The sequence below is a fragment of the Cariama cristata genome, unplaced genomic scaffold (assembly GCF_000690535.1).
Source record: "Cariama cristata isolate BGI_N322 unplaced genomic scaffold, ASM69053v1 scaffold34530, whole genome shotgun sequence".
In the NCBI taxonomy this organism is placed as follows: Eukaryota; Metazoa; Chordata; class Aves; order Cariamiformes; family Cariamidae; genus Cariama; species Cariama cristata.
In genome coordinates this window covers 4855-15343 of record NW_009594696.1, presented here as the reverse complement: position 1 = coordinate 15343, position 10489 = coordinate 4855, and the positions used below count along the sequence as shown (strand labels likewise).

Here is a 10489-nt window from a genome sequence, read left to right as displayed (position 1 = left end):
AGGGGCTCCTGCGGCGGTGTCCCGGAGAGGGAGGGCCCTGAGCCTGGGCCGCGTCTCCCAGGGCCTCGTCCCGGCCGGTCTGAGCTTTCAAGAGTTATCTGTGTTTCATCTTTCAGATACCTACAGCGCTGAGGACAAATACAAGATATGGATGAGGCACCGCTACAACGACTGCGTGGATTGCCTGGCGGAGCTGATGGGACACAGTGCCTTCCAGGTCAAGGTAGGTCTTGAGCCTGCTGCTGAGACACGCGTTCACGTGGGGGCCCCTTGCGATGCAGAAGCGTTATCACGGTAACATTTCAGTGCGGGAGGGCAGGCGGTGCTGTAAGACGTGGCTGCTGCTCTGGCTCACCTCTGCTCACCAGCCTGCCGGTAGCGGGCACTCAGCTTTCTCTGTGAAGAACGTCTTAGTTCATTCTTCCCCCTTTAGCCTCCTGTGGGTCTGACCCTAGAGTCCTTGTTGAGATGTGTTTTTTGGTGTTGTCTTTTTTAAAAGGAATTGTCACTCTGCACCCTCATGAAGTTTGTTGAGTTGGAGGCGAAATATCCGTTGATCAAAGTAGAGTGGAAGGGGAGTTTAACTTTTCCTTGTGCCCTTCTTAAGGTAAGCTGCAGAACGGAAAACTTCCTCCTGTCAGTTACCTGATGGCAGACATGACTTCATGTGCTCACCTTCTCCAGGACTAAAGTTTCAAGCTAGGAGGTTTTCAGTGCAAAGGGCAGGTGGTGGTCTATAGAGAGAGCACCAAGACCTAGAGTTTCTGTCCCTGGTGACGTGACACCTGCAGGTGTGGGAGCAGCTGCCTTGTACAGATTTGAGCTGGATTCCTGAGTGTTTATGAGGTACCAGTTTTGGGGTGGTTTTTTGGAGTCCCTGGCCTCACTTGCAAGGACTGGGAGATGAGAGAGAAGGTACTGCCCCTGCTTCAGCCACCATGTCATTTCTAAATGACATTGTCTTTGATAGAACGGACCTGTCCTGGAGGTCAGGAGGGCCTGTCAAAACGGGTTTGTGAACATTGCTCTGGGGCAAGCAGCACACAACCGTGCTAGCTGCCTTTCAGAAAGACAGGAGGGTGCCCTCAGCCATCACAGCTCGCTGTCTGCTCCAGTACTGTAAGAGACTGACTTGTTGCTTTCCTTTACAAACCTTTTGTTAGGTAGTTGTTGATGGCTTACTTCCCTTAAATGAGGACGCTTCGCTCCTGATCTCTCGCTTTCAAGAATATATGGAGTATGATGACATTCGGTACTTTGTCATAAAGGCAGTCACTGAGAGTATTGGACAAGTCATGCAAAAGACAAAAGAGGTAATGAATTGTTATTGTTGAGGTGCCTCTGGATAAACTGCTCTGAAACGTGTATCTTGTGTGTGAAGCAGGGAGGGACTAGTGGTATATGGAAAGACTTTGGAAGCAAGAGAAATGAGCGTGCCCGCTTGAAGGCGTTGAGTTTGGGTTTTTTTGTGCTCACAATGTGTGTCAATTACACTAACGCTGTCTTCAGACTGAAATGGGAAGTAGTTCAAGACACGTACTGTTGTTCTTGCAAATACTTCTGTTCTGGGCTCTAGCTTCTGTTTTACCCCCATCTCTGCAGCTCAAGTGGCACACACAGAACTTTTAATGCTGTTCTCTGTCTCGTGGAGAAGAATCTGTTTTCTTTAATTGGATCCACCAGTTTGTTAAACCAGAATTAGTTCAGAGATAGATTTTGTGTTAGGCAAACAAGTAATACTGCAGGACGAGGCAGCGATAGAGAATATACCAGTATGTAGTTCAACCATCAGCATTTTTCCTTTCCTTTTTCTTTCCTAAATGTATTCTGTGCTTGGGAAATAGGACAATGTTGAAGTCCAGTATCTTGCTATCTGTTGTAGAACTTGCTTTATGTTTGGTTATATGCTTTTTTTCTCAGAGGCCACTGCCATTTTACCAGCAGAACGTGTTTTCCCTCATTTCGCCCATTAACATGCCGAACAAAGAGTGTGACATGGTCAAATTTATGGTGAAGCAAGGTTGGTAAGCTCCACATGATGAACTGTGTATGAAAAGGAAAATCAGGTTTAAGATTTTTATTGTGTGAAGACTTTATTATAGTTTGCTACTGTAAATGTCTGCTTTTTTGATCACAGCGATTCTAAACAGTGTTACAATCCACATTCCTCAGTTTACAGCGGGGTTTGTCATGGGCTTGTATAGAGACAAGGACTTCAGCCCAAATTTTTAGGGTATCAAAGGGCTAAGTAAAAAAGGGTCATCTTAATTTTTTTAAACATCCATTTCAAGTTCAACGTTTGTTTTCCCTTTCTTCTTAGATAACTGGGAGGAATTGAAAGTGTCGAAGCTGCAGGTAACTGTTAATTTGGTACTTCAGAGCTGAAATTTTATCTACTTAAAATAGCTTTATCTACACCAGTGTGTTTAACTTGCTGTTTGCAATTCTGTTTTAAGGCACACAAGCAGGCGTTTGAAAAAATGTGGCTTAGTTTTTTGAAGCACAAGGTGAGTGTTACTTCTGCCACTGATCTGTATCACTCTTCAGTTGCTAATTCTTAGAGGCTGTGGCTGTCCTTGCATGGAGCTCCTGGTAGGACCCCACTGTGCGCTCAGTGTCAGGTGAGAACAGCCCAATCACCCCTTCTGGTGGATCGTTCTGCCAAGAAACATGGCCTCATATACGGTCTGTTTCTTCTCCTTACTCTCAGCCTTTTTTCCCCCCACCTTAAACAAGTCTGCCCATAAAGAGTGATCTGCAGCATAACAATCTCTGTTCACAAGTTGAAGGTTCCCAAGCATTTTTGCTGGTAACTTTCCCCTCTGAGCTGTGATGTCACTTTTAGTTGTGAGCACCTGCTTCTTTAAATGAACTTGATTGTCAGGTGTCACTTGTAAACTCTCCCATTTGGGAACTGTTGCTACAAGCCGTTCTGTATTGTCCTGGCACATTCCCTTTTGCTTGTGTGTTGCCTTTTTGAGCCATGAGTTGCTGTTTCTCTCCAAGTTCTCCCTGCAGTGATTGTTTCACTGTGTTGTTTTGTCCTTCACAGCTACCTACTGGCCTTTACAAAAAAGTTCTTGTCATTCTGCATGACTCCATCCTGCCTTACATGAATGAACCCACTCTGATGATAGACTTCTTGACAGTGGCCTATGGCATAGGTGAGTGAAAGAAGGCTTTTTATTGTTTGTGACACGTACCTGCAGAATGGACTTGGAAGGTCTGCTGGATGTAGCACCATGGCCTCGATGATGAAGTAGATGTACTTTTGGCTGGGATGAAGCTAAGGAACTAGGGTGAACTCCATTGTCCCTGAAAGTGAGATGTTTTTACTTGTATTTGTCAGTGTTGTTGCTCCTTGTATGTAAGGAAAGTCGTATTTCAGGCTTTGAAAGAGTAGAATACTGGAGTGATTTCCTTTAAATACAGAGTTCAGCCAGCATTGCTGATAACTGGGCTGCATCCAGACACAGGGTGCACGAATTCCTACAGAAATGTCCTTTCTGAGGAGACCTTTGCCTCCCCGCTGTGGCTTTGGTGGGGGATTAGAGCAACACGTTTTTGTGTCTCGGTCCTTCAGACTCTGTTCTTCTAAACTACAGCTTAATCTTTGTAAGAAACTTGTGAGCCTCTGGAAGATTTAAGATGAAATTGTGTCACCTTGGAGCCATCACACTGGCTCTGTTTTCAGGTAGTCTTAGTTTTGTGTTCCTTCTGGAAAGGTTTTATAATAGAAACAAGCTGAAGCTGAATTTTTTTATTTTATTTTATTTTTATTGTGTTGATACCTGCCTGCTTTCTTACAGGTGGAGCAATCAGTCTTCTAGCCTTAAATGGATTATTTATTCTGATTCATCAGCATAATCTGTAAGTAAAAAGAGCGTATTGTTTAAAGCAACGTGAGGTTTTGCATTTATTTCTTTATGTAAAAGGAACTGAAATGGATTCTCCACACCTTCAGGCTTTAAAGTTCCCCCATGAGAAAGCCAAACTCTGCACAAGAGGCTCAGCTGTTTGGATGCTGAGCTCTTTTGATAGTCTGACGTTTTTTTCAGCTGAACCTAAATATCCTCATCTCCAGACTGTGGTTGCTCAGCACTTGAAAATTGATTTCCATTGATCTGATTACATGGTGCAGCTGTAGTCTTTGGTGTGCCTTTCACTGGATCCTGTACCATTTGCAGTCAGTCGACATAGCTTCACATCCTGAAAATGCCTGGGCACTGCAAGAGCCATAAATTCACCTTACAGCTTGTTTTCAAGGGGTGTCTGTAGAGAGAAGCCAAGAAAGCTAAAGGGAGCACAGTAGTGGCCTAGGGTAGTCTATAATGAGAACACAGAAACATTTAGACACAGCGTAGTCCCATTGTACACCACTAATGGATGTTGTCTTTTTCCTTTTTTTAACAGGGAATATCCTGACTTTTACAAAAAGCTGTACAGTCTTTTAGACCCTTCTATATATCACGTGAAGTACCGAGCCCGCTTTTTCCATTTGGCTGATCTGTTTTTGTCTTCATCGTAAGTAGCAACTTTATTATGTGTTTTCACATAATTTCCTCCTGCTTTTCTGTTGGCCAGAAACTGTTCTTGAACAGTCCCCCACATGTGTGGATATAATATATCCAGTGTGCCTACTGGATTAGATTCATTCTTACTGAGAAAAATGAATCCAAGAGTGTTATTGTGATGTGTAGTTTTTCATGTGCTATTTTTGAAGATTTGCCACACAGCCATTAAGTTTCAGAAAGTAAAAATGCAGTTAGCTATCTGAGTTTGATCTGCAAGTGATTATGGACGTATTTTGATCTGTATTCCACTCTGGCTGAAAGTGATGATTTTGCTGTCTGTCTTTATGAATATGGAAAAGTAACATTTGCAAGCTTTTTATAGATCATAAAGCCGTTGATAAATTGGTGACCTTTTGCAGACATGTAACATTGAAATATAAGGCATTTGCCAGTCTGTCTTGATGCTGTCAATTCATTGTACACCAGGAAGAAACTAGATAAGCAGCTGGTCATATAGTTGCTGTCATATGTTATAAAATAAACCAAGAGTAACGCTTTACAGTTCAGCACTAGGCACTTAATATCAACCCCTCTGTATTCATAGTGTACTTTGGAGAGAGTAACAAGACTGACAGATGGTGTCCTGTGGCGTGGCTTTGCTGAGCCTCGCAGGTGTAGTGAGCCCTAGGGCTGAAGGCTGGGTGACTGAAAATTGTCATCTTTCATCCCCACTCTTCTGACCCAAAGAAAGTTCCTAGATGAGCTGATTGCTGTTAGAAATTTGCATTTTTCCCATAAAAAAAAAAAAAGCACATTTACATTACAGCAGCTTTATGTTCCCATTAACAGCTGCAGTGCTTGCTTTAGTCCTTGAAGTATTAGGTAAATTTAACACCATGGTCTGTGTATTAATTAAACGCACAAAACGACATTAGAAGAATATAATTAAGGTTGCCTGGCCAAGCACTCAGAAGTTTATAAAAGGACTGAATAAAGACAGCCATGTGAATGACCGCGTAGAAGAGCTGTGCTTGGCGAGTCCCTGGAGTGGTGCCATGCATCTGGATTGAATCACAGAGTGATTTGAGATTATTCATGTGTTGAATGGAAATGCCCCAAATTTGTTCCAGAGAGCACACAAGACCGTATAGTACTGCTTGAAACCAGGGTTCTTATAGCTTCTCCTCACTCCATAGCCCAATAAATCTGAAGAGCCCCACTGATCTTTCACCTGGCGTGCTGTTGGGATTGGTGAGGCTGCTGGCTCACTTGCTAGGACTTTTACATGCTGGTTTCTTCTGTCTCCTTTCCAACAGTCACTTGCCAGCATACCTGGTGGCAGCATTTATAAAGCGCCTCTCCCGGCTGGCCCTGACCGCTCCTCCTGAGGCTCTGCTCATGGTTATTCCCTTCATCTGTAATCTCTTTCGGAGGCACCCCGCATGCAAAGTGCTAGTACACAGACCTAATGGGCCAGAAGGTAAGAGGGAAGGTGGGCAGGGGAGTTTTGTGTTATGCCTTTAGACAACATAAAGAGCAGGTTTCCTGTGAAGGAGGGGGGGAGATCCCAGTCCCAGTTCTGAAGTTTAGAAGGATCCCTCTGTCCCTTGAGTTTGTGGAAAGGCAGCAGGCTGCTCCTGCAAGTTCTCTGACTGTGAAGACCTGCCTGCATTGCTTCTCTCTGACCTTGGGTCTCACAGTTGGCTCCCCTGCCTCTGGGATTCCCTGGGTGAAGGTTGCTTTCAACCTGGCATGCTGAACCAGGCTACTTCCAAGTCCTAAAGGACTGGGGAAGCTATACCAGACATTGAGCTTGTCTTGTTCACCTCAAGACTAATAAGAAAAGGGAAAAGAAACCAATTGCAGAATCCAGAGACCTGTGGTGTTTCTGTGTAGGTGTCCTCACTAGCACCTCAGCAGTCTCCTGAGTTTTTACTTTATCTCTCTGTGATTTAACTGGCCGGTGTTGAACATCAGTAGTGACCATTCAAAGTTGCCTGAGATGCCCTTTGCATCAGACTGTTGCAGTTCTTTGTCCCCTACTTCCTGTGCTTTTTAAAAGTAATATGATTCTCTAGTGCTACCAACAGTGACTCTTGGGTCAAGCTGGGACATATCAGCTTGCTCCTGGACCCTAAATGTCTTAGGAAGGAGCAACTCTGACTGCAGAACTGCTCTGGGACTCTGTGTTCCCTTTGGGGTTATGTACATCATGCAGTAAGTATTAGCTCTGTATCTCTATTTCCTTAGATATGTCAGAAGATCCATATATTATGGAGGAGGAGGAGCCATCTGAAAGCAGGGCTTTGGAGAGCTCGCTCTGGGAGATTCAGGTATGTCAGCTAAAAACGAACATCTGTGTCTGGTACGGGTTTCTCCCACCCTTGCCGCTTCCTTGACACGTGTTGACAGTAGGCAGTCCCACTTACAAGAACCTGCTGACATATGTCTTGCAAATGAGATGAGTTTCTGGCTGATCTTTTACTCTGCATCCTTTTCTATGCTAGCATAAGAGGCAAAGGTTTCCATACACTGGAGAAATCGTACATGCTAATTAGTAGGTGACTTGTGAGCACACATCTGACCGTGCAGCTGAAAAGAGTGCAGTTAACAGCTGAAACAGACTAAATAGCTGTAAATGTTGAGGCTTTTTATTTGCTTTGGAGGGGAGAGAGGAACTTGCTGAGCACTAATGGAAATTAATTGGGTACAGCTAGGTCGTCCTGTAGAAATGGTTTGAAAAATGCTAGAGAAGATTGTAACGTTCACCTCTCACCTGGACCATTTGTAGGATGGTGTATGAAGGTTGAAATTGATTAAATTTCTCCTGATGGTTCTAAAACCTTAATGCCAGGATTATCACTTCCCGTTTAAATGCTATGAGGGTTTTGTGTAAGGGGCTGAAGCAGCAACAAGAATGTTGTGCAGGAGCAAGGAGCGCAGAGAGCAGGAGCTCAGATGCAGCATCAGGGCTGTGGGGAGGCCTGTGCATTGTAGGCCTGGCCTGTGGAGGAGTCCGTCGGTCTTGAGCTGGATGTGAACCAGGTGAGAAGGGCCTTTGATGTTTTTGAAAGATGGCTGAAATCAGGATTTCTTGAAGCTCTGTGGTAGCACAGTACAGCTAATTTGCCTCTGCCAGAATTTGATGTTCACTGAAGATCTGACCAACAAAGGGGCAGATACCTGTGTGGGAATGCAGATGGATTTGTGTTACCCTGTACTTATTAGACCATCCCCTATTTGTCTTGCTTTTGCAGTCTCTACAAAGCCATTATCAGCCAGAGGTGGCCAAAGCAGCTGCTATCCTGAACCAGTCGCTGTCTGAAATGGAGGATGACATATCAGGGCTCCTGGAGCTCTCAGCTTATGAGGTAGCGTTGCTGTGTCTTTGTGAATGATTGGAACCAGAGGAAAGAAGACTGGTTCCTGGATGCTATAGCTATGGCCTGTTCATCAGCCTTGCTGCCGGCAAGGGAGCTAGGCTGACTTTTGGTTACCAAAAGCCAGGAAAAAACAGGAAAACGTGTGTGAAATAATGGAGCTTGAGGCAGCAGTGGTGACAGGTCTGGCTTTTATATAAAAGGTTTATTTGCTGGATCTTTTAAGAGGTTAGCGTGAGCAGTGATATCAGCTAGGGTGAAGAGCTTGTACTGACTTTTGCCAATATCTTCTATTTTTTTTCTTTGTAGCTTTTTGATAAAGAAGTAAAGAAAAAGGCTATTGATGTGCCCCTGGAGTTTGAGCAAGTACGAGGTTTGTTTGGGAAGAAAAATGATGTTTTTGCAGAGCACTTCACTTTAGATTGATGTGATCTTTTATAAACACATCTGCACAACTGACTGATCTTAGGGACATGCATAAAGCTCATGTGTTGTGCTTGACAATTCTGCCTTTGAAGTATCTCCGTGTGATGAGAGCTGGACTGCTTGAGAAAGGTGCAGCCTTCTTCGGTGACCTTTGCCGCTACCCATGGATGGACTTTCCTTTGTTTCTCAGGCTTGCATACTGCCACCTGATACTTGGCAGAGATTTTTCCTCAGAGCAAGGTTTTCTGGACTTGTTCATTGCTGGGATTCCAGCCCTTCTCTCCAAAGGTGCTGGTGCTGGCTGTGATCGGTGACTGCATTGACGGACCATCTTGCTGACATTCGATGGGACTGAGGGGAATTGTGGTCTCTGTGACTACTGCTCTTATTTTTCAGATGTGTTACTTTTATACTAGAGCTGACAACCTGTTTGTAGCAAGTGACTTCAATACATAGCTGTAAACACCTGATGATATTCTAAACACATATTTTTATATACATTTTTTAACTCACATCTTCAGAGGGATGTTTAGCTTCCTAGGTACTTGTCTTAACGCTCCCGTGTTCGAGGCACTGAAAGCTCTGGTTTGTCAAAAACAGCTCGTAGATGATGCTCAGTAATTCCATCTGTGAAGTGTTGCTGATGTTCCTTCATGTACATCCATCTCATGCTGTAAGGTTGCTTAATTCAAAATCCTCCTGAGCTTTGGAAATGAGCATAATCCTAGTGACTGCTGTAGCTAGGGAGGCCAAGTGTTGTGCAGTGGGAGGTATGTCTAATCCTTGATTTTTGCTTCGGAATGATAAGCAGCTTGATGTAGTTTTCCTTGCAGCCTTCAAGGATTGTAGGAGCTCTGGCCACTGTGTATCCAGGTGCTAATGAAGTTTTAACTAGTCCACTGATGTTAGATGCTTTTGTTAATTTGGATTTTTCATATAGTTCCAGAAGTCATGCAGAAATTCCTTCTGATAGGAGTTTTGTTGGGGTTTTTTTTACCCTCCAAGGTTTTACGTTTGAGAAACTCATTATTAAGAATGCAGATAAACTCGGGACTTTTTATTTTGTAATCATTTTCAACAACTTAATGTTATCTTGTTAGACTATAACTCTGCTTGCATATTTTGAAATCATATTTTGTGGAGGAGAAAAATCCAGTCAAGAAAGTGGAGACTAAGGAATCTAATTTCTGGGAGGCAAGTCTGTTTAAGTCAAGGAAAACTGCAGCTGTCTTGGAGACACCAAGTGTTATGCTTTCTTCATCCAGTTTTCTTCATGCATTCCAAACAGTGGACATGTTACCAGAGTATAGAGCTCTACCTCTCTTTTTTTTTAACTCATGCTTTTGAGTTCAGGTGGGGTGTTTTTCAGGATTCAATTTTTTTTTCTGTTTTTTAAAAAGAAGTCTCGCTCTTTGTTCTTTGGAGAGAAAACAATTCTGTCTCCTCCCTGGCCAGTCTGCTTTCCTCTTTTCTTTGACTTCTGGTGTCTGTGATAGGAAGGCAGAATGGCCGAGATAACTTACAACTTGAGAGACCTCGGTTCAGGTTCACCCAAACCTTGTATTTCAGCTCTAAAAGGTGTCTCCCTATATCATATGTACGTTGTACATATGTGTTTGGTAAACATTTTGAAGTGCTCTGATCCTATAGTAGTGAGGACCACGTAGATACCTTTGAAAGAAGTATGTAAGTGTGTCATCTCTCGGATGAAATGAATGAATACGTTGAAATGAAAGATTATACATATTGAATACTTTTCTCTGTATATTTTTATTTTACTCAGACTGCCCAGTTATATCTGTCTGAAATTACTGATGGGCAATGTCATTCATATCTTTCATAATATTGACACTCAGGAGTGTTACGATTCTTTTTTAATGCAGAAATGTTAAACCATTTGGGCATGGGGCAAGTCAAGGTCTCGTGGTGTTGAAAATGAGAGAGTTTGGGTTCTTATATGTGGATAGAGGGTAAGCAGAGTCTGTCAACAAGGCGTCCGAGGGGCTGCCTAAGCTGCCTGTCTCTGTCTGTTGTCCTGGGGTCTCCTGGCACCAAACAAGGGTACCCTGCACATGGGCTGGGTTGAGTTGGTGGGGAGCAGTGGAAAGCAGCAGCTTCTCCCTTCTGATACGGCCTGCTGCTGCCTTGCGGGCAGAGCCTCATATCTCT

The 10489-nt window shown here is 43.6% G+C and overlaps 1 protein-coding gene across 1 annotated transcript; it reads left to right on the top strand.

The window, feature by feature from the left end:
* Nucleotides 1-127: 127 nt before the first annotated feature.
* Nucleotides 128-8584, top strand: NOC4L (nucleolar complex associated 4 homolog (S. cerevisiae)). Its single transcript, XM_009698903.1, has 13 exons — nucleotides 128-223; nucleotides 500-607; nucleotides 1164-1313; nucleotides 1921-2020; nucleotides 2321-2355; nucleotides 2457-2507; nucleotides 3053-3164; nucleotides 3810-3870; nucleotides 4414-4524; nucleotides 5831-5994; nucleotides 6765-6847; nucleotides 7772-7885; nucleotides 8204-8584. Exons 1-13 carry the CDS (start codon nucleotides 152-154, stop codon nucleotides 8318-8320), a joined length of 1278 nt encoding a protein of 425 aa, XP_009697205.1. The 5' UTR covers nucleotides 128-151; the 3' UTR covers nucleotides 8321-8584.
* The last annotated feature ends 1905 nt before the right edge of the window (nucleotides 8585-10489 follow it).